The sequence below is a fragment of the Adiantum capillus-veneris genome, chromosome 11 (genome assembly GCF_014529385.1).
Source record: "Adiantum capillus-veneris isolate H3 chromosome 11, ASM1452938v2, whole genome shotgun sequence".
NCBI classification, from domain to species: Eukaryota; Viridiplantae; Streptophyta; class Polypodiopsida; order Polypodiales; family Pteridaceae; genus Adiantum; species Adiantum capillus-veneris.
Window position 1 is genome coordinate 38,206,040 of NC_140941.1, and position 23,754 is coordinate 38,229,793.

The following is a 23,754-nucleotide window of genomic DNA, read 5'->3' on the forward strand; positions in this document are numbered from 1 at the left end:
TGATGATTGATTAATACAAAAAGAAATACCGAAAGGGGCGTCAGTCTTTGGGGCCAATATCTCTAGGCACGGAACTCCGCCGGGCCATTGCAAATCTATTGTGATCTGTGAATTGTTTTGAAGTGGTTATTTGGTGTTGTCACGGTTGATTCTTGACTTGGAGTGTCCAAGTTTGTTACAGTGGTATCAGAGCACGGCCGATTTCTCTTCTACGGGAAATCCGATCCCCGAATTTTTTTTCCACGGCACCTATGGCTTCAAGCAATGATCAGTCGACTCCCTCTGCATCTGGAGATGCGGGCTGGGATCACAACGAAGATTCAGGTAGAGAGTATGGCCCGCCTTGGCCTAGTTAGGCGGAGCGGCGAGAGATAGAGTGTCGCCAGTAAAGATGATGCTCAATTTTGCCAAGGACCCGAAGATGGAAAAATATATGAACCAGACCTCTTTGAAAGAGGTACAGACGGAGTGGTAGAGAACCACAACACCACTCCTGAAACCCGCTCTCAAGAAACCTTCTGCCTCCAAGAAATATACGGAGAAAGAACCGGAGAATGTGGTTGATGCACGGATTGCTCAGCTTTTTGACACGCAAAAGAAAGCCAAAAAGCACGGCAAAAAGCACAAGAAAGGCACTGACTTCTCGGGATATTTGGGTCGTCGGTCGACATTTGACAAGGCAAAGAAATTGAAGAAGCGCGTAAGTTTGAAGACCTACCCAGTTCTTCTTCTTCTTCTTCTGAGAGTTCTTCTAGCTCCTCGGATTCTAGCGAAGAAGATAGAAAAGGTAAAAAGCGAAGCAAGAAGCAATGCTTTGGAAAGGGCAAGAGAAAGGCAAAGAAGGCTAAATCTCGCCCAGAGACTGACAGTTCTACTGAGGACTCGTCTTCAGACAGCTCAGATTCCGATGACGGAAAGTTTTATGCGAACAAGAAGAATTTTTTACAAGGCCAACCAGTATGACTTTCTCGAAGATAAAAGCAAGAAAGTCCCAGAGTTTAAGGAAGGTGGCCACTTGATCAACTTTGATACTTTCATGATACTCAGATGCTTCGAAGGCTTTGTCTTTTATACAGCAGTTTGACATCGCTTTCGCGGGAGGACGCTATTCAGAGCACTCCAAGATTCGGAGAGCTGCCTCTTACTTTAAGGGGAATGCTCGTACTTGGTGGTCCACGCTTCTATTAAGCAAGACTGTGCCAGTTACATGGCTGAATTTCAAGAGGCTTTTTATTTCTTCTTGGTTGACTCAAGAGTTTGAGCGATATATACGAGCTGCTTGGAACCATCTCCGGGTGACCAAGAGTGATACAGTGAATTCTTATTGTGAAAGATTCTGGAGCTCTCTTCTACCCGCCTCTTCATTCAAGAAGATCTCGTTCAAAGAACAGATTGAGTGGTTTACCTTGGGTCTACCTACAAAAATCCGAAATCACTGCTTGGAACAAAAGTCAGCTTCTGTTCAGGAGTTGATGAGTCATGCGAAGCGGGGCTTTGCCATTCACTCTCGCAGTCTGACCTACCCCACAGATGAGGCCATGACACAACGAGCCGAACTGACTTCTGGGAATGAAAGTAGAATGAAAAAAAGCAACCCAGAGAAAAAAAAGGATGCACGACCCAAGCTTACTCCTGAGGAGAAAGCTCGCTTCATCAGAGAGGGGAAGTGCTTTGGATGCGGGTAACATGGACATATTTCCGCAAAGTGCCCTTATAAGGCACAGAAAGAACAGAATGATAAAGACGACGACAGATCTGAGAGTTCGAGAGCAGCTGAGGAATGGGGCAGAAAAGGCTGATAGAAAAGCAGAACTGGTACCACATGGCGTGGGACCTGCACCGAATCTAATGAATGAAAGTACAAACTTTGCCGCTTTCGGGGCAAAGTGAAGGATCAGGAAGCTCTTTTGAAGGAGCCAAGGCCAACTTCTTTTCACTTGGAATTGGCGGCTCGATTTAGAACTACGCCCGACAGACTGACGCCACAGGCGGAGGTAGTTCGACTGGCACCCGGATGGGATGTTGCCAATACACCGAGCATTGGCAAACTTTGTTTGCAATGACAGGGGTGTTCAGGGCACGCGAGTGACGTTCTACTCGGGATCCCTTGGTACCACAAGAACTACGCCGTGGTTGACTACCGGGCCGAGAAAGCGACCTTGATAAATGAAGGGCTTAGAGATTGTACTTGATGAACTTCAGTTTTCTTACTCATTCTTTTGGGAGAACTGAACGATGGATAAAAGTTGAATATGTTTTGACCTGAAGAAAAGAACGCCAAGATTTTTTTTCTCCACGCTCATGCCGATTGCTTTTGAGAGGGCCTGAAGATCATACCATTGATCTGATATCTGGAAGCACGCCACCGAATCGGCCACCTTATCGTGTGAGCCGAGTATAGAATGAAAAGATTATGAACTCAATGAAAGACCTCTTGGAAAAGGGTCTTGTCCAGCCTAGTACTTCACTGTATTGCTCTCCAGTGTTGTTGGTTTTGAAGAAAGACGGATCTTGGAGAATGTGCATCGATTATAGCACTCTCAACGAAATCACCATCAAGAACAGATTTCCGATTCCTAGGATCGATGATATACTCGACAGGTTACAGGGATTCTCGTGCTTTAGCAGGATTGACTTGAAGAGTGGATATCATCAGATCAGGATAGCGCCAAGAGATGTCTACAAGACAGCTTTTCGGACGACTTTTGGGTTATTTGAGTTTTTGGTGATGCCTTTTGGCTTAACCAATGCTCCTGCGACATTTAACCGGATGATGGATAGGATTTTTTGAGAGTACAAGCTATTTGTTGGCACTTTCTTTGACGACATCATTGTTTTCTCCAAGAATTAGGCAGAACACAGAGATCATCTGCTTCAAGTCTTTCAGGCATTACGAGATCACACATTAGTGATTAATGCTAAGAAAAGTGAATTTTTCCTACCAGAGATACACTTTTTGGGACACATTGTGTCAGCCGCAGGAGTGCAAATGGATCCGGCCAAGATAGAGACTATCCGTAATTGGCCCGACTTGAAGAATGTCCATGAAGTTAAAAGCTTCTTGGGACTGTGTTCGTACTACAGGCGGTTCATACGAAAGTTTGCAGAGGTTGCTTCCCCTTTGCATATCTTGACACAGAAAGGAGTACCTTTTTCGTGGGGACCCCCAGAGGTGACTGCCTTTCAGACGTTGAAAGAGAAATTGACTACGGGACCTATTTTGACTTTGCCGGACTTGCAGAAGTCATTTGAAGTATTTTGTGATGCTTGTGGTCGTAGTCTAGGTGCGGTCTTGATGCAAGAAGGCCATGTCATAGCTTACGAGAGCCGTTTGTTTTCTAGGCCGGAGATGACAGCGCAGATCTATGAGAAAGAGCTTTTGGCGGTTATCCATGCTCTTACTCAGTGGCGGCAGTACCTACTCGGAGCGGATTTTACTGTCTTTACAGACCATCAGAGTTTGCGCTACTTCTTGTCACAGAAGCAGCTTTCGGAAAAAGCAGATGCGGTGGGCGAACATCTTGTCACAGTTCTACTTCCAGATTGTCCATGTGCAGGGACAGAAGAATGTGGTGGCAGATGCTTTGTGTCGGAAACCGTTTGTTCTGGCTATTTCCGCGATACATCATAGGAGCTTCGAGGATATGGTCGATCAGTATGCCGTAGATACAGATTTTGCAGATATTTTCACACGGATACGGGATGGGGAGATAGTAGCTGGATACTCCCTTCGGGAAGGCTACTTGATGAAAAAGACTATGTTGTGCGTTACACAACCGTTGAGGGAAAAGGTTATGACTGAATGCCATTGTCCACCTTTTACGGGTCACTGCGGCATTGCTACCACCATGAAAGGGGTAGAGAGATATTTCTTTTGGCCGAGACTCAAGAAGGATGTGGAAGAGTTTGTGCGCAGTTGCTTGGTATGCGAGAAGGTCAAGTTTAACAGGCATAAAGCACAGGGATTGTTACAGCCTTTACCCATACCCACCCGCCCCTTACCCATACCCACCCGCCCCTGGGAAAGTATAGCGATAGATTTCATTTTTGATCTCCCGAGAACACAGAGTGGTCGCGATGGTATCTGGACTGTTATTGACAGATTTAGCAAACAGGCTCATTTTAATCCAGTGAAGAAAATAGTCAAGCCGGATCACTTAGCGAGACTGTTTGTGGCCCAGATTTTCAGATTACATGGCATGCGTGAGACAATTGTCTCCGACAGAGACCGCAGATTGACGAGTTTGTTTTGGAAGGCAATTTGGGAGAACATTGGCACGCGGTTCCAGTTCTCGTCATCACCGCAGACTGATGGGCAATCCGAGATTGCCAATTCAGTGGTTCTAGATTTATTGAAGTCTTATATCTCAGATCAGAAGACTCAATGGGAAAGATATTTACCTTTGGTGGAATTTGCCTACAATAACACGATACACTCGTCGACAGGGAAGGCGCCATTTGAGATTGTTGAAGGTGCTGCAAAGGTTCCACCCTTCCTGAGCACGAAAGATAAGATCTTTGAAGCGGATGAATATACGCGAGATCTGGATACGGCTTTTGCCAAGGTTCGTGAGACTTTGCAGAAGTCTCAAGAACGACAGAAAAAGGCAGCGGATCGCCATCGTCGCGACATGAAATTGAAGGAGGATGATTGGGTGCTCTTACGTTTTGAGAAGGCACGCATACAAAAGAACAAGGGAAAGGAGAGGCTTTTTCCAAAGCTTAGTATGCAATACTACGGCCCTTTCCAGATTACTGAAAAGATAAATGAAGTCTCCTTCCGACTGAAACTGCCAGATACTTGGAGGATTCACAATGCATTTCATGTGAATCTCTTGAAACCTTTTAAAGGTGATGTGCCTGATGATGGGGAGCCCGATGAGCAACCCGAAGTGGAAGAAAACGAGGAGATCCTTGTTCCTGAACAGATTTTGGCACATAAGGATACGAAGAATAAGGGTAAAGTCTGAAGGCGGTTCTTGGTTAAGTTCAAGAATTATCCTGCACTTGATGCGAAGTGGATGGAGGAGGAGGACCTAGCAGATACTGCTCAGATTGTGAAACTTTACCTCGATGCTTTTGGTTTAGCATAGTCTACTCCAAATGGAACCCAGAATTCAGCTTGGCCGAAGATGAGAGCTGACAGTATTCTGTTGGATGACTTTATGAAATGGAATTCCTGATTATGAGACTGATTTGTTCTTGACTTCTTGTGAGTGCAGGAACTGATAGCCGAAATGACTGCAGCATTATGGTCTGATTGATCTCGAATAGACATGGTTGCAATAGGGGTTAGTCAATCGGACATCGATGAGGTCCCGATTGGACCTAGATGTGATTGTTAGCTACATTGCCGATAAATCATGGTCTAAGATCCGAATGAATGTTGAATGTCATGTGATGTCTTGTGATGTCCTGTGATGTCGTGTGATGTGACTGTCGATTTTGTACATGTGCTAGATGTGCGTTTCTAGTACGTAGGTACTAACAGTCAGTGTCTGCTAAGACGGTTTATGGCTTTTGTCGGTTTTGCAGGCGTAATCGCGGTCGATTACAATGCTTTCAAGAGGGGGGGTATGTCACAAAGTGATGACGTGGCGGACAGCAGAAACCCTAATTTTTGCCAGAAACCCTAAAATTCCTGCAAACCCTATTGTTTGCCAAAAACCCTAAATTCCGGAATCGCGGAGGCGGATTATTATTTTTTTTATTTTTTTTTTGGAAAATGATGAGCGACGCGAATTTTGCTTTTGCTTTTTTTTTATAAAAAAAAGAGAAAAGGCTCTCCAAGAGAGAGAGAGAACTGATGCTTTTGATTTTAAAAGCTTTTGGGGCTCTGCTTTTGGGCATCCCTTGTAACCTTTAAATTAGTGGTGAGGGCCTCACTTCTCAGAGCATCTGGACGTAGAGTCTGAGAGTGAAACCCTAACCGCTCTCTTGTACTTTGATGATTGATTAATACAAAAAGAAATATCGAAAGGGACGCCAGTCTTTGGGGCCAATATCTCTAGGCACGGAACTCCGCCGGGCCAGTGCAAATCTATTGTGATCTGTGAATTGTTTTGAAGTGATTATTTGGTGATGTCGCGGTTGATTCTTGACTTGGAGTGTCCAAGTTTGTTACATGTCCAGCCTCCCCTTGTGTCTCTTTTCACTCATTGAGAGCGGACCGTGCACTTAGTCGTCGGCCAATCGACCTGAGGTGGGAAAAAGGAACCTTGGTGTGAGCGCAAGGCCGCTAAGGGATGCGCCCGCGGAAAAGAGAAGAACTTTGGTGAAGAGAAGATCCTTCTCAAACATAGATTGCAAGCGAAAGAAGAACCTCAAGACCCTCACGAACCCAAGAACCAAGACCCCCACGAACCCAAGTTCCTCGTGAACTTAAGAACCCAAGACCCACACGAAACCAGAAGAACCCACGACTTGAGAATGGTCATCACTCGAAGCGGAATGGATACTTCGCTTGAAGGTGATGAGCATGAGAGAGACGAAGAAGAATTTTCTCCACCAGGAGGTTTTTCCGACCCTTCCCCATCTACGTCACGGATTGTACTAACTCCTATGGGTAGAGCAGATGTGTATGGAAAGGAATTTAGAACGCGAAGCAAGAAACACAAAAAGAAGAGCAGAAAGAAAAGCAGAAATGGAGCGTAGACACGAAGAAAGAATGGCAGCCGCCGTCAAAGGAAAGAGCGACCAATAGAGGGAAGAGTTCTTGCGACTCTTTTCTCAAGCTCAGGTACAGATGCAGAGATTCGAGAAAAGGAGACTCTCAGTTTCTTCTTCTCCAAAGCATGCCACACAGGATTTGCATGATCGTGAGCAGCATGATGATTTGAATGATAATGATGAGCATGATGATTTGAATGACAAGCATGATGATTTGGATGACAAAGATAAGCATGATGATTTGAATGATATTGCTAAGCATGATGATTTGCATGATCAAGATATGATTTCTCACAAGCATGATGATTTGCATGATCAAGATGTGATTTCTCACAACATAATGATTTGCACGATCAAGATATGATTTCTCACGAGCATGATGAGTTGCATGAAGAGGATGTGATTGTTCACAAGGATGATGTGTTAGTGGATGCTTTTTCTAGCGAAGCTAACCTCGGTGTAGATTCGATCAATCACGAAGAACCGATCTTGGCTTTCGAGTCAAGGTCCAAAGAACCCCCACAGGACGATTCGATCATTCAGGAAGAACCGATCTTGGCTCTCGAGCTTAGGTCCAAAGAACCCTCACAGGAAGTATTATGTGTTCACATGATTGATACACACGCATTGTTCGAGTGTTTCATTCGTGATCGTTTCCTGTATTTTAGTCAGCATCTTTATGTGATCTCTTTTCCTAGGCATGACATATTGTACGTTGAGCACGTTTCACTCATGAATGAGCACGAATGTATGCGGATTGTTCATGAAAAGCTGGAAAGTATGCATTCAAGGAAGTCACATTCCCCGTCTCTTCCTTGGCACGACATGGTCGTAGAGAAAGAGCACATGAACGTATGCGCACCAAGCATGGGCATTTCAGTTTTGATTTGCCACAGTTGATTGCTCTAGATCATAAGAGAAAGATTCGATCTCATTGTTTGCATGTGTGTGGAGAACGGTTTGGCACGCCGTCTATTTGGTCATCTACATTGCATACACAGTCTTTAGCGAAGACAAGATTTTTTCCACTCACTTTACATGGAATGGGTATGTTCATGGTTTTGTATTGGAAATGGTTTTAGGAATTTTCAGCCGTGGAGATTCTTGAAGAAGAAAGAAGTAGGACTCTAGACGAAGTTGAAGCATTGAAGATGACTTTGTGTCGCTTTCCGCGCGGCCCATAGAAGCAAGCGTTGCAGACCTAGAGGACAGGGCTCGGGAGGAGTGGCAATTTTATTTTGAGAGGAGTTGCAGCCATTGTTACATATAGCCCGTAGGGATGAACATGCTAGGTATATGTGGGTGAGACTGAGGGCAGAGACAAGCAGATACCTCTACATTGCTCCTAGTACGTCAGTGTATGCATCACTTAGAGGACAGTCCCCCTTTTCTATTTTGGATGATGACATATGGGAGTTCTCAAGGGATGGTGACATTATCATCCTGGGGGGCTTCAATGCTCCAATTGCCCATTACCAGACAGTATTCCATGATACTTCAGAGGAGATATTGAGTGAGCTTGATGTCACATAGATGGGCCTATCTAGACTCTCCCAGGATGAGAAAAACACAGTGAGTATGGATGATACCTCGAGACCGGGCATGGATTGGTCATTTTGAATGGCCTACAAAGATTCTCGGCAGTGGGAGGTTTTACTTGCTTTTCACATCGACATGGTGCTAGTACAGTGCCCATACCAGTTGGAGTAGCAATTGATCATGCTATCTTGTCTTTCACTCTCAAGTTTCAGTTCAATATAGCTCCATTAGGAGAGGTCTCCACATACACACAGTATATCTTCACAAGGGAGATAGACTCTGTACACACAGTTGAGATATACAGACACCTATGTACTCATGAGCCAGGGCGATCATTACATGAGCTCACTCATATACTGACATCCCCACAATCGGCCTACATGGAGACAATCTGGGAGCATACCCCGGAACAGCCGGTATGATGGGGAGTGTAGAGAGACGAGGATCGGACTACAAAGAGAAGTGCTCATGGATATCACATAGTCAAGGATTATCTTTTGCCGCTGAAACAGGCCCGTAGGGCGGTAGGCGTTGGCTTTCACGCGAAATTCTTTACTTTAAACACACACACAGAGCACTTTGCAAAGAGAACCTGCGACGGGAGTTAACACTTGAATACACACACGGCTCGGAAGCTAGAATGCTCCGAGCAGACGCCGACAACCTGTAGGCCCCAAAATTGGCGCCCCTTTCGGTATTTCTTTATTCTTTAGGAGGGTAAATTACAAGGTAAGGTCCTGGGAATCCTTCACGTGTATCCACCTAGATACCATTTGATTTGGCCAAATTTCGGCAGCATAACAGCCCCAAAACTTGCGCGAAACCAATTCCCCTGCTGGAACTCGCTTGCACTGTCGTATACCCTCTGATTCCTGTCCAAAAACAGTAAATTTAGCACGCTGTATTTACTGGTTTTTGCCCTGTTTTCAGCCCCAAACAGTCCCCTAACTGTCCTTTGCCAGTGGGGCACGATTCCCAATGATCCTGGCGTCCGTATGGCTGAAAAACAGTCAAATTACAGCGCATACACAGCGCTGATTTTGCACCTGTACGGTGAGGTTATGACCCTCACCAGTGCCTGCTTTGGAGCAGCAGTTAGCTACCCCTGTTCCTGCTCAAGGAGGCTCTTGCCTCAGCACAAAAGCATGAACCCACACAACTGTACATCAGTCAAATGAGTAGCCCTCTTGTGGGGCATCACATAACTGCACGTAGGGGAGAGAGAGAGCAGTATGTAGCGTGCGGGGCATCACTCCCGTCACCATACTGTGCATAGAGGGCAAGGTAAGCATTCCATAGCTTCTGTACCTGTTGCAATCCGCCTGTGGCTGAAAATGGCGCCCCCTTTGTTGATATGCAGCTCGTTTTTGCCTCCCAGAGTGGCAGAATCGCTCACAAGCTGACACGTCGCCCAGTTTCCGAGTTTGGGCTTTCCTTGCTAAAAATATCTCAACTGGTGCGTCAGTTGACTTCGCGGCAGAGTTGTAAAGTGTTCCCCTAGTCATACCGAAGGTAATGACGCGAACACATTTCGTGGCCCAAAATAGCAGTTCCCTAAATTTTAGGAGATGCTTCCGTTGGGCTCCCACTGGTCTTCTGACCATCTATCCTCATTGGGACCGCATCCAAAAATGCAATGTGGCCCAACTGTCGGATACTTTTTGTTGGTAGTCCCACCTTGACTTTACGCCTTAATTTGAGTTCACTTCCTAGTATCCACCAACTTGCTAAGTGCGACGGGGGGGAACTATATGATCTTGCTCTGAGCCTAGACATCCTCTTACCATACGAATTCCAGTGCCGACCACTTCCCGTCTGCGGGTGAATCTACCGTTCACATTGGCCATACAATGTCCGACCGTTTGCTACTTCAAGAAGAGGGTCTTAAACAAATAAAATAAACCCCATTGGAAAGAAACCAACAACCAAGGTTAGCAGTTGCCACATCTCTGTGACATGGTTAATAACTGCCACGTCCTCGTGACATACCCCCCTCTTGAAATCGCAAACGTCCTCGATTGCATACCATAAATACACGCCACTGATGATCTTGTGCTATTAACACTCTTTTATCATCGCATGTATCCGCAAGAAAGGTCGTAACATACATAGATACAAATGACTTAATGAGGCCTTCATACTTTTGCCATTTCTATCTATGGCACTGAATTCATATGTACATTCGATGTACTAGCTCTATCATTACCCCTCCTTTGCACACGTTGGGTTGGGGTATAAGTAGGCTGTAACCCAAAGGCTTCAAGGTAAAGCTGCAATACATTTGGTGACTCTGACAGTTCATGCTCTTCCATCCACTTTGCATCCATAGGCGGATAGTTCTTGAACTTCACCAAATAACGTCTTGCAACTTGTCCTTTAACTTTTCTGTCCTTATGTGCCAAAACTTGCTCAGGTACTAGGATCTCATCAAGTTCCTCAACTTCTGGCTGATCCTCAACTGGCATATCTTCTGGCACATCACCCACGAAGGGTCTTAGAAGACTCACGTGAAACGCATTATGAATCTTCCACGCATCAGGCAATTTCAGCCTGTAAGCCACATCGCTGATCTTGTCAAGCACTTGAAAAGGCCCATAGTAACGCATGCTGAGCTTAGGAAACAGCCGTTCCTTGCCCTTCATCTTCTTTAACCTTGCCTTTTCGAACCTTAAGAGAACCCAATCACCAGGTGATAGTAGCAATTCACGACGGTGACGATCAGCAGCCTTTTTCTGTTTTGCCTGAGTCTTCTCCAAGGCAACTTTAATCTTCTTATACATCTCATCCATGTTCTCAACATATCGATCTGCCTCAAAGATCTTGTCCTTTGTGTGCAAAATGGGAGGAACCTTTTTGCCGCCTTCAACAATTTCAAAAGGTGCTTTGCCAGTAGACGAATGCACCGTATTATTGTACGCATACTCAAGCAAATACTGTTCCCACTTGCCCTTATTATCTGACACATAGCATTTCAGCAGATCTAAGACAGTAGAATTGGCCTCTTCTGACTGTCCATCAGTTTGTGGATGAAACGAAGACGAGAACTTGAGCGTAGTACCCATGTTCTCAAACAATCCTCTCCAGAACAAACTGGTCATGCGAGGATCACGATCACTGATAATCGATTGTGGCATACCATGGTACTTAAACACATTGTACATGAACAAGCGTGCCATCTGATCAGATTTTATCTTCTTCCTGACAGGGATAAAATGGGCCTGCTTGCTGAACCTGCAGATAATCCATATACCATCATTCCCTGTTGGCGTCCTTGGAAGATCAAAGATAAAGTCCATAGCAATGCTTTCCCATGGCTTATCCGGAATCGGCAGTGGTTGTAACAACGTCGGTGCCTTTTGCCTGTCAAACTTGACCTTTTGGCAAACTATGCATGCTCGCACAAAGGCATCCACATCTCTCCTCAAGGTAGGCCAATAGAAGAACGTCTCTACCGCTTTAACTGTTGCATCAATGCCACGATGCCCTGCATACGGTGGGACATGACTCTCTTCCATGACCTTATGTCGCAGTGGCCTAGTGACACAAAGTCTGCCATGCATCATCATAAAACCATCTCTGAGGAGGTAGTGCTCGTGATGTTGCCCCTCTTGTAACTGTTCAAAGATCCTTGCAAAATCTTCATCAGCAGTATACTGTTCCTTCATGTCATCTAACTCATGATGATAAGGAATTGACACAGCTGAAATTTGTGGCTTTCTTGATAACGCATCAGCCACAACATTCTTCTTGCCTTCCACATGCATAATCTGGAAGTGGAACATGGAAAGAATGTTTGCCCATCGCATATGCTTTTCGGATAACTTTGACTGTGTCAAGAAGTATGGCAAGGTCTGATGATCTGTTTGGACAACTAAAACAGCACCTAAGAGGTAGTGCTTCCAGCTAGAAAGCGCATGAATCACGGCCAAGAGCTCTTTCTCATAGACTTGCATAGTCCTCTCTGGCCCTTGCAAAATTCGGCTTTCATAGGCTACTACCCGTCCATCTTGCATTAGCACTGCTCCGATGCTACTGCCACACGCGTCACATTGGACCACAAATGACTTCCTGAGATCTGGCAAAACAATAACTGGATCTGAAGTCAACTTTTCCTTTAAGAGACTAAAAGCTGAAATCTCTTTTTGGGTCCATCTGAAAGTGACCTCTTTCTTTTGCAATGCGTGAAGAGGCGATGCTATCTCTGCAAAATTTCTGATAAACCTTCTATAGTAGGAACACAATCCCAAGAAGCTTCTGACATCGTGCACAGTCTTCAAGTCTGGCCATGTCTTGATAGCTTCGACCTTTGCGGGATCCATTCTAACACCATCCTTTGAGACTATGTGGCCGAGAAAGTGGATCTCTTCAAGGAAGAATTCACTTTTCTTAGGATTGACAAGTAACCTGTGACTGCGCAGCTCTTCGAACACAATGGTCAAGTGACGCCTATGCTCCTCTTCATTCTTCGAATACACAATCATGTCATCGAAGAATGTTCCAACAAACTGTTGATGCGAGCGGAAAATCCGGTCCATCATTCTGTTGAACGTAGCAGGAGCATTTGTTAGCCCAAACGGCATCACTAGAAACTCATAAAGACCAAATGTCGTTCTAAATGCAGTCTTGTGCACATCCTCTGGGCTTATACGAATCTGATGGTACCCACTCTTCAGGTCTATCCTGCTGAAAATTGCAGCACCCTCTAAACGATCGAGAATATCATCAATGCGAGGAATAGGAAACCTATTCTTGATGGTATTCTTATTCAACGCACGGTAATCAATACACATGCGCCATGAGCCATCCTTCTTCTGCACTAGGAGCACTGGGGAGCAAAAGGGTGAAGAACTAGGCTGAATCAGCCCCTTCTCTAATAACTCCTCAACCTGGCCCATAATCTCTTTCTGCTGCGCCGCACTAACCCTGTAGGGAGGTCTATTTGGTGGGCTACACCCTGGCACCAAATCTATCCGATGGTCCTCAGGTCTCTCTGGCGGTAATTGCGACGGTAATGAATCAGAAAAACAGTCACTAAACTTTTTCAAAAATGCTGACCTTTCTTTATCTAACACAGATAAATTTGACTGATCCCTATCTGAGACATCACGTGCAAAAATCAAGTACACAGAAAGATGATTCTTTATTACAGAAGTGATAGCAGAAGGAGATACAATAGGGACTGACTCTCCTTTAAGCTTTACATCCAAGATGTGAGTTTTGCCCCTATGCTGTACAGTGATCTTTTTGTTGTAGGCATCCAAGACTCCATGCACTCGGAACATCCACGGGATCCCCAACAAGGCGTCACAACCTTCCAGCGGCATGATGTAAAACTCTTCAGTGTCCACATACGACTGAATATGCAGACGCAGTTTTCCAATGATGGGAGTAACACACTCTGAGTGGCCAGGACATGCCAACCCTGCCTCTGCTGTGTACCCCATCTCTTTAGCTTTGATGCCGAGCTTCATAGCTAACTCTGGTGAGATAAAGTTGGCTTTGGCACCTGGATCAAAGAAGATGAGTGCCGTCTGATCTCTAAGTTTACCCCATGCCCTGCATAACTCACTGGCATCTGTGCTGGGCCTGTCACCCACCATGTCTGGCACTAAACCTGCCGTGGGTTTTGGCTTCTTGCCTTTCTGGTCTTCTTTATCCTCTGAGTCAGCTGGCCTTTTCCTTTGTGGACAATTGATAGAAAAGTGACCAGGCTGCTCGCATATAAAGCATTTGTTCTCAGCCATTAGGACCTTCTTTTCCTCGAGCGACTTGCGCACAAAAGGCTTCCTTTTCTGTTTCTTTGCCTGCGCTCCAGAAGTCCCAGCTGAATCCTTGTCTTTGGTGGCCTGTTCTGACCCCTGTGACGCATCAGGAGCCGTCTTCACAAAGGGCTTCTTCGCTGAATTTTTCTTTTGCTGCCCTCCTTTATCACTGCTCGGAAATCCACTGTCCTCTCCTTTCAACAGGGCAAGACCAGTGTTCGCAACTTCCATAAGCTGAGTAAGGGTAGCCACTCTATTCTTTGTACAGTAATCGCGAAGCCCTTTAGGCAACCCACAACAATACTTCTCTATCTGCTCTGTCAGTGGCACAAATCTGTAGGAGGTCACTGAGAGTAATGCTTTACAAAACCTCCTATTGTACTCCAGCAAGCTCTTGCACGAAGCTGCCGTAAGCTGGTGCCAATCTGTCAAGACATCGGCTTCAAATTCATTTGATAGCCAAGCAGATGCAAACATTTGCTTGAAGTAAACCCAAGTGGCGGGTGCCTGTCCTTGCATTAACAATGTCGTCCACCATGTCAGCGCATTGTCCTTCAAGAAAATGGTAGCTTTCCTAACCTTCGAGGCCTCTGTAAAATTCCCTCCCGCATAAGCTGTATCAAACTGCTGGAGGAAAGTGAGTGCCTTTGTCTTGTCCTCGAAACCACTGAAGGTACTGAACTTTACTGCTGCACCACCTTCTTTGTAAGCCTTCGGCTTCTCTAGTGCCCCCAAGTTGTCATACGGGATGGTCTGCAACATGGGCACTGTAGTAGGCATGATCGGCACGTGTTGGCCATTCACATTTTGCGTCAGAGGTGCGATATCTGGCTGCTGTCCAGAAAAACCAGCCATGCCAAAATGACCCTGTGGCACCCCAACCTTCTATTCCAAATGGTCAGATTGACTCATTATGTAACCTTTGTCTCCGTCTTTTTCCAAACATTGACTCATCTGAATCGGGACTGTCCGAGGACGATGTATCCTCATCAGTACTGTCAGAACGTTATCGGTGTTTCCGAGATCCTTTTTGGGATCTGCTCTTTGTTTCTCCCTACTGCTCTTCTTGCTCTTTCGAGTCCTTCTGTGCTTCTGGTGCTTCCCGTCCTCCTCGCTAGAGTCGGAGGAAAAGGAACTCTCAAAGCTATCTGAAGACGAAGATGAAGTGGGATCATCCTCAAAGCGTACACGCTTCTTGGATGTGCCAGTCGCTTCGAATGTGGATTTCCAACCTCAGTAGCAGGGGTAATCCGCTGTCACAAATGGGAGCCCACCCGAACAATCAATAAGCTGAAAATACATAGACTTTCAACGAGGGAGAAGATCCACACAGTATTGGGGACCAGAAGATACTCCGAAGATCAAGGTAGACTGAGCCATAACTCGTAGAGCGTATTCACAAGCTTCACTTGTCGCTCCAAGTACAAAAAAGCGACCTCGTGTGTTGACCTCTCCCGATCACTTGCAGTTCCCCGGTGGTAGAGTCTCCTTGCGCTTGAACGTTGCCTTGGCTTGTTGAATATTGAGTAATTTGTTGTGTCTCCGGCTTTGCTTACTATTTGTAAGTTCTTAGCTTTTCTTTTTTTTTTTTGTTTGGAGTGTTTTTTTTTGAGCTACGTTATAGTTATGCGTTACTTTGAAAGAACTGACAAGGTTCTTTCAGGTTACAAGCACACGGACTTCTTCATTGTATGGCTGGAGCAACTAGTTTTGCATGTGACTAGCAGCTCACAAGAGTCCTTTACCTCATTATCTGTACAGTTTGTTTGATGAAGTTTCTCATTGTTTTATTTATATCTCACTGGTTAGGATGGAGAAAGAGTTGTCTCATTATGTGCCAGGTTATAATGCTACTGTTGCCTCAAAAAGATACATGGTAATGTTGATTCAGGCCCTTCAATCTGCACGTTAATCTTGTTCCTCTTAAGGCATACGGGCTTGCATTATGTTTATGCTGCTCCAAATGTTTGGGAGTGACATTGGTGTTTAATGTCTCAGCGCTAGTTATGTTGTTGAATTTGCTGCGTCTTAGCTCATATTCTGATGTGTGAAGCTTCTTCACACTGTTCAAAATGTCAAAATTTTGATCTCGTGTTCTAATTTTGCAGTGCTGCAACCATCCTTTTCTGGTCAAACCAGGATTTCAAGAGTCTTTAACATATCTATCTGCAAAGGAGCTGCTTGATTTTGGAATAGGAGCAAGTGGAAAGCTGAAGCTACTAGACATGATGTTAGGGGAGGCAAAGTCCTCTAATAAGAGAGTACTTGTCATTACACAGGTATGTTTTTGTGAACCGGTTCTAGAAACTGCATTTAACATTCTCTTCTAGTCCACATCTTGTGATATGGGTTCAGTGTTGTTGAACTATGATCTGACTAGCAGAATGACTGTATGTGATTGGTACAAAATTTTGGTAGGAAAATGTTTTCTTCTAGTCATCATCTTGTGATCGGATTTCTGTGTTGTTTGAGGTATGGTCAGGCAAGCGGAATGACTGTTTTCTGGTCGTTAGATATCCTTCGGTATTTGAGTTCCTGTTTGTCTTGTGCTACCTCTTTTCTCTGTCAGGCTTTGCTTTGTGAACATGTTTTGGGCACAATGTTTTGAAGCATAATGTGTGGTCAAGTGACAAGGAAAAGAGGAGAATCATGTTCAAATATTAGGAGTCATTTTTCCTTGCAGTTAAGACTCCGAAATTTGTTAGGTACTGTAACCACAGCTTCTGCTATTTCTGAAGGTGTTGAAAATCTAGTTGTTGAAATCTGGAGTTTAAAATCCAACTTCGTGAACAATATCAATAAAGGAAAATGAAAGACTATATTAAATGACTTGAAGAGGCTAATTTGGGCTATGAGACCAAACGAGTTAATCCACAGAAAATGTATCTCTCAATAACTAAGGGATACAGAAAAAAGCAAGGCTAAAGCTACAGGCTAATAAAAAGTACATCCAGAGTCCAAAATATCAAGATATCACTTAAAAGATCTCTTAGGTTATCTCTGCGTGATGGGGTGCCTTGGTATCTACCTCGTTTGCTGCTTTATAGTAGGCTGATCTGTTTATGATGTGGGTGTTTTTGTTTCTCCGTGCTGACCAGGGGCGTCTTGCCAGGCTTAGTGCCAGTGCTCTAGAAAATTACATTTCTCGCGTGGTGTCAGGAACTGTGTTGGCTTGAGACATTGAAGAACTCAGTAATTGTTTTATCCCCGATTGGGCCTGGCTGGTGACGCCTCCTCTCCCGTAAAATGCCGGCCTGACTTCTCTGGAGTTCCAAGAGGAAGAACCCCAAACATCTTTGGTCCTCAACCTGCAGGACCCATCTTAGTGGCCCAAAATCCCTTTGAACAAGCAGCGGTGTCTCCCCAATGACCACGGTACATGATAAATTTGCAAATGTAATGTGTTGCCGTCTCTGGCTCTACCCCTCAGAGCTGGCAGATCCTATCCTCTGCTATACGCTTCTATGTGCCTGCCGCTAACCTCAACTGATATGATTAGAAATCAATTTTACAATTTTAGTGCATTATTGCGTAATCTTACTGAGTAGTTTCATGAGTGTCCTTTTGCTTTTTTCATTGTTGGAAATATTGTCTTTAGCTATATATGAGCACCTGAGCGGCCATAGAAGCAGCATTTGTTAGGGCACTGAAGTGGAACTAATACTTTTTAAGCAAGTGGTGAGTGCTAGTAGCATGACAAGGATGGTTCTCTGTTTTCTACATCTTTTTTTTTTTTCCCTTGTAATCTGACTATTTTGATGTCTCAGAAAACTGGTTTGTTTGCTTGAACAATTTGTGACTGTTAAGCAGCATTGTGTGCAGATTAATTTGAGAGCTGGGAAGGTGAGCCTTATGGATGTTCTTGATGATTACATGCGGCAGCAATTTGGTATCGACTCTTATGAGCGCCTTGATGGAGGTGTCGAAAAGAGTAAAAAGTCCGCAGCTGTGCAACGCTTCAATGCACTGACCTCCAAATGTTTTGTTTTCCTCCTTGACAGACGGGCATGTGGAAGCGCTATTAAGCTTCGGTCGGTCAACTGCATAGTTATATTTGATAGTGACTGGAACCCCCAGACAGATATTCAGTCACTGCTCAGAATGTATTCACCAGGGGAACTTGAGGACATGAGGATATGCAGGTTTTACTGCACACACACTGTAGAAGAAAGGGTCTTGATATCGGCAAGAAGGCACTCTGACCTTGATTCTAATCACCATAATTTTACATTGGCTTTATGTCAGAAGCTGTTAAGATGGGGTGCTTCTAAAAATTTTGAACTGTTTGACACTTTCTCAAGAGACAAGGTGAAACCAACTGATGAGGTCATGTATTCTGCAGCAATGATCGATCATTTCCTGGGCAAAGGTGATGTCCAATCACTTGATGAACTTTGTGCTGTGAATTCTTTGTGGGAAACAGCACTGTTCCCTAGGCGTGCGAATGAATACAGCAAAGGCCTTCCTCTTTTTGAAGAGAAAAATGAAGAGCTTGCAGAAGAGGAAAGAATTTCTGCAACAGAATTTTGGAGTGATTTGCTGAAAGACAGGCAAGTAGAGGCACCAGATGTGCAAGTAAGAGAGTTGAGAACTCGGAAAAGGGTGCAGTATCATGAAGACTCATTTGATGTTTCCAATACCTCCCACGCATCAGCAGAAGAGGAAGAGGAGTCTCGAAGGAAGAAAAGAAAGGTTGCGGAAGTTTCTGATTTTTCTACTGTTGCAAGGGGAGGGAGGTCTAGTTCAGTTGAGAGGAGTCCTATCATGGGTGTTGGTGTACACAGTCCAACAGTAGAAAACTTGGAAAGATCTCAAATGAGCAGACCTGTTGAAAGTGTGGATAAGGCCCCTTTACAGAGGCCGAAACCAAGTGCTGGTGAAGTTGCTCATTCACCCAGCAGAGTGGACAAGAACAGGACTGGAGCAGAGAGTAAGGCACCATCTGGTGAACCTGAATCTACTGATAATGAAGCCATTAATGATCCTACAGCTGCTGCAAAGGCAGAGCAACAACAGGCACTACTAAGTATGAAAGCTGACCTCGATAAGCTGTGCCAGGCTTTACAGTTTCAGGTAAAGATGTAGTGTTTTGCTACAAGTAGGGTTTCTTGATTGAAAAGGTTCTGTTCCTTGCAATTATTTTATAGAGATTTCATGCATAATCAAATGGCCATCTTTGGTATGATCTTGTGCGATTTTGTGCGCTGTTTTGACATTTTTCAAAAAAATGTCCTTGCAGGCAGACACTGCAGGGCATGTGGAGCAGTTGCTTTTTTCAGTCGGAAACTTCTTTAAGTTGCCCAAAGAGAAGAGTCTCTTGCATGCTGTGGAGTTGTCTTTGGTATATCTTTGCTTGTTTCATAATTTTTCAAGCTGCGTCTTTTATTTGCCTGTTCATTGGTAATTTAAACAGCTTTTTCTGAGTAAACTTATGCATTGACTTCAATGGTTCCACCTGCAGTGCTGGTTGGCAGCTGAGCAACAGCATTATTGTATTGATCGGGATGCAACTCTGTTGTTGGCAGAGAGTTGCTTTGGTGTTCAGCTTGATAAGATTGGAACTGTTTATGCTAAGCTAGAGGAACGATGGAAAAAAAGGCTTGAACAAGGAGTTCAGCAGTCACAGGGCACTCGGGGACAAGACAAGGAAGTTACGATTGGTGGTGAGCAAGATCGAGTTGACAGAGCTCCAGACCGGGAGCCGCCTGGAGAGAAGCATGGCTCGTCTCAAGCTCCTACTGATTTGGGTTCTTTGGAGGGTTCACATATAGCTGCTCAAGAGTCTTCTGCCCCGGGGGATGTGCAGCTTCCGACGCAAGGAGTTGTTACATCAGGAACAAGAGAGCTGCATCAAGGCTCTGCTGCATTGCCCTTAGAGGGGCAGGTCCCTGTAGAGCAGGTACAAATTTGCTCAACGAATCAAGCCTCAGCTCCACAGGAGCCTTTGGTAGAAGGTCACAACTTGTCTTTGCCACAGCAGCAGAGAAATGAACGATCACAGCTTATTAATGTGCAAAAAAATCAAATAGCAGCTTTAGAGCAGCTTGAGCGCAAATATAAGCAAAAGATTAAGCAGCATTATGAGTCAGCGTTAGCAAAGTTTCCAAGAACAGCATCTTCTGAAGAACAATCGAAGCTCTTGGAGGGTTGGAGGAGTGCATCTAATGTGCTAAGTAATTCTTTCAGAGTTATAAGAAACAATCTGGTCAAGTATCAGTATGAAGAGCGTGGAAAGGAACACAGGTTGCCAAATTCAGTTCATAGTATAGGTCGGAATGACGATTTCAATGAGGAGAGTATCTATAAGTCTTTTCCGCAATGGTTGCGGACAGCAATTGAGACTGGTGATTTTGAGTCAGCTCGTGGTCTGGATCTGGTAAATTGTGCCCCTCCAAATACTTCTCAAGGGTCTCTTGTGCCAAATTTACCTGATCCTCAGCCAGTATCCTTGGCATTGAATATCGGCACAAATCCTATTGTAGTCCAGGGTCACCAAGGCGTTGATCTTTTGGAGCCTTCAATGCATGTTGCACCGAATGTGCAGCAACAAAGGCATCTTCACCAGAGACAAGTACAAGATAGCGTTCTGCAACAGCAACGAAGGCCCAGTACCATCCCTAGTGACCCAGTTTACTCTCGAGGGGTGTCCTCATCTGCACTTCAAAATCAACATGTGACACAGCGGTTGCCAGTCACATATCCTCAACCACTACCCGTGACTTCTGCACCGAGACCCTCTTCCCCTATCCTTCTTCCCCAGCAGGTAAGTCTCTCTCAGGCTCCGCCATTGCCTCAACAACCTCAACTTGTATCAGACATTCAACGTGGGGTTCAAATCCCTCCACGTTTTGGGCCTCAGCCAAGTAGTGGAAATAGTCTGACTCTCACCCTTCCCAATGAAGTTTCACAACCTCCAGCAGCGTCTGGTGCTTTGACTGCTGCACCTAGTTCTGGTAGGGTTGTCTCTGGCGGCACATCTGCTGCAAATCGCATTTTGCAGAGTGGCCAGCAACGATCAAATCAGCAATATCAGAACGATCCTTTGGCTCAGGAGTTTTTGAGATTGCGCAAAGAACAGGATAAGTTGAAGACCTTGCATGAATCAGAGGTATGATTTAGCCATTGATAAACGAGAGGGAGAGGAGCAACGTTCTTTCCTCTTTGTACTAACATGCCGGAGCACTTTTTCTTTTCTAGAAGGATAGAATAAAGGCTCAGTTTATGAAGGAGCTCGAGCTTCTTTCAAAGAAATATGAAGTCATGCTACAAGAGGAGGACTCTACTTACTCACAGAAAGCATCCGCTCTTGAATCGAACCTCAAGAAGGTAGAGATGAATCGTCGCCTTGCTGAGGTGTTTCGGTTGAAAAATGCACAAGAGGGCCCTGCTCTCAATTCAGGTGAGCTGTTTTAGGTGCTTGATTGGTTGTTCTCTCTGTTGTGTTTCCTTTTATCTTCAATGCTTGGTTGGGGTTAAACTTGTATGTGTTGGGGTTAAACTTGTATGTGTGTGATGAAGAAAGAGGTGTTCCTCAGCAAGCCGCTTGTTGTGTATTGATTCTTTTGTGAAATGACAAAGTGCTTGTTGAAGAGAAGAAAGTGCTTATCTAGATTTAAAAATTGTTTCTGTTGATAACAAGATGGTTTTGCCACTCTCCAGTTGCTGCTGGACAGGAGTTCCGTGTTCAGGGGCAAAACTACCAGCAATACCCAACATTTGTGCCGAGGAGATCTCCGCTCACCACTGCAACTGCAGGTCTACAACAAACATCTACAGTGGCAACGGTTGGTGGGCCATTGTTTGAGTGGCCAGCTCGTGTACCTTCATCAAGTATCACAGGAGCACAACTGGCAGGGGCTTTTACGAGCCCATTGTGGCATTACTCTCAGGGGCTGACTAGTAACATTGTTGCAGGACCAAGTCCTCATTCTGTGAATGCAGTCTCTGCTGTTGGCGTTCTGCAATCTAGATCAGTACTGAGTACCTCTGCTCCAGGGTCTTATATTGAAACGTTCAGAATGACGTCGCCTGTGAATGTTATGCAAAGGGCACCTGCTAATACTGCCATGATCAGCACTACTGCAGTGTCTACATCACATGGACAAGAATTACAGGGCTTGAATGTAGCCCCTGTTGGCAGTTTTGTCCATGGAGCATCAAATCTCAGTGTTGGAGGTTCTCTGGGAGGAATTCCGACAAGCAATATTCTACCGAATACAAGTTCTGCTATGCCTCGAGGCAACAGCACACGGGCGGTAGCAGGCTCTATTGCACTGGATTCTGCGGCTCAAACTCTTGCTGGTGCGCAACAAGACAATCACCTCCTAATGGGGAGCTTGTCGTCGGTTCCTTTAATTCCAGGAAATACAACAGAAAGTCATGCCTGTGATGCATTGGGCAACGAAAGCTCAACACCTTTTTTGGCTAACAATGAGGAGCCTCAGGGAAATGAGAGCAGATGTACGATATCAACTACTCAAGTGAATAATGTACATGCTAACCCAGAAGCAGTCACCACAACGACATTTCAAGCACAAAATGTGCAGAATCATGTAATTAATGGTTTAGGCACTACACAGAGTAGACATTTAAATGAGGGTCAGGACCGTGGACCTTCTGATGTTATCTGTTTGTCAGATGATGATTAATTTAATCATAGCTTGAGGGATGCCAGGAATACTACTAGCTTATCTGGCACCCAGATGAAATTTAGGGCCTGCAGCAATGTACAGAGAGGGTATACTTCCACCAAGTTCTACAGCTTTCAGCAGGAGGGAGCAAACACCTCCTCTTCTCTCGTCTTCTTATCCATCTTCATCTTGTACAAGTAGAGAAAACCTACGGTGAGAAGTATACCCAATTCTTTGAGCAACTATGCTTGCTCAATTTTGGGTTTGTGTTTTTGGAAAATTGTATAGGCTGTATCTGTGCCGGTTGTAGAATATGCAAGATCGGTTCTCCACAATGTGTAATTTAATAAGTCCGTTTGCATTGAACTTATTCTGTGCATGCCTCAGTGCTTCTGTTGTTTCTTCAACTTGCAGCTGTTATCTTTGTGTTTGGTTGCCTTTGTGAGGACCTTGTCCCCTATGGGCTTCCTGCGAAAAGAGTTAATTGGTTTTAAAGTATTGGACGAGTAAGAAATGCAAATCAGTGCAAATTGAAAATGTGCAACTTTCAATGGGCAAGCTTAGAACTTTGAATTTCCGGTTTGGAGCGTTGAAGGGAGGTGTGTATGTTCAGCGAAACTCCAAAGCGTAAATGGAATCTTTGAAGGTAGCTCCTAAAGTGAAGACCCCACATTTCAAAAGCCATAAAGATTTTGTTCAGCAGTTAATGGTTTGAAGCAAGTGTTGCCAAAGAATCTAGTTAAGCAGTTGAAACAATTCCAACATTTCAAGTTTGTCACCACAAGTTCGTCCATGTGCATGGATATTTGTAAAATTGTCTTGGTTTTGGGCAAAGACACTTGATGCCTTGATCACGTCAGTTTGTATCATTTGACTTATTGAGTGCCCTTTGGTCGTGTGAATGCTGACATCACATTGCCATCATCTTACACGGGCTCCCTCAATATGAGTACGCAGCTGAAGAGGACACATCCAAGCGTGTAACCTACGAGATTAAGGTAGCCCTGCAAGTGCAAAACATGATTTAAAGCATTGTGCATAGTCAGTTTTCGGACATTGTTAGGGTCACATGGTTACAAATTTTTCGTTGTTTATTAGTCTCCAGCTTGTGTACCATAATATGCTAGAAAACTTGGCTTGGGGAGATGCGGTGA

At 44.7% G+C, this 23,754-nt stretch overlaps 1 protein-coding gene across 2 annotated transcripts in view; it reads left to right on the forward strand.

The window, feature by feature from the left end:
- Positions 1 to 22,968, forward strand: part of LOC147447113 (uncharacterized) — a 137,787-nt gene extending 114,819 nt beyond the window's left edge. For both annotated transcript variants that reach the window (XM_086523005.1, XM_086523004.1), the window contains 6 exons: positions 16,079 to 16,249; positions 17,793 to 19,043; positions 19,210 to 19,311; positions 19,432 to 21,078; positions 21,168 to 21,369; positions 21,630 to 22,968. In XM_086523005.1, the coding sequence (XP_086379131.1) occupies positions 16,079 to 16,249; positions 17,793 to 19,043; positions 19,210 to 19,311; positions 19,432 to 21,078; positions 21,168 to 21,369; positions 21,630 to 22,618 (4,362 nt within the window). In that variant the 3' untranslated portion in view covers positions 22,619 to 22,968. The remainder of the gene's footprint in view (positions 1 to 16,078; positions 16,250 to 17,792; positions 19,044 to 19,209; positions 19,312 to 19,431; positions 21,079 to 21,167; positions 21,370 to 21,629) is intronic.
- Positions 22,969 to 23,754: the final 786 nt, after the last annotated feature.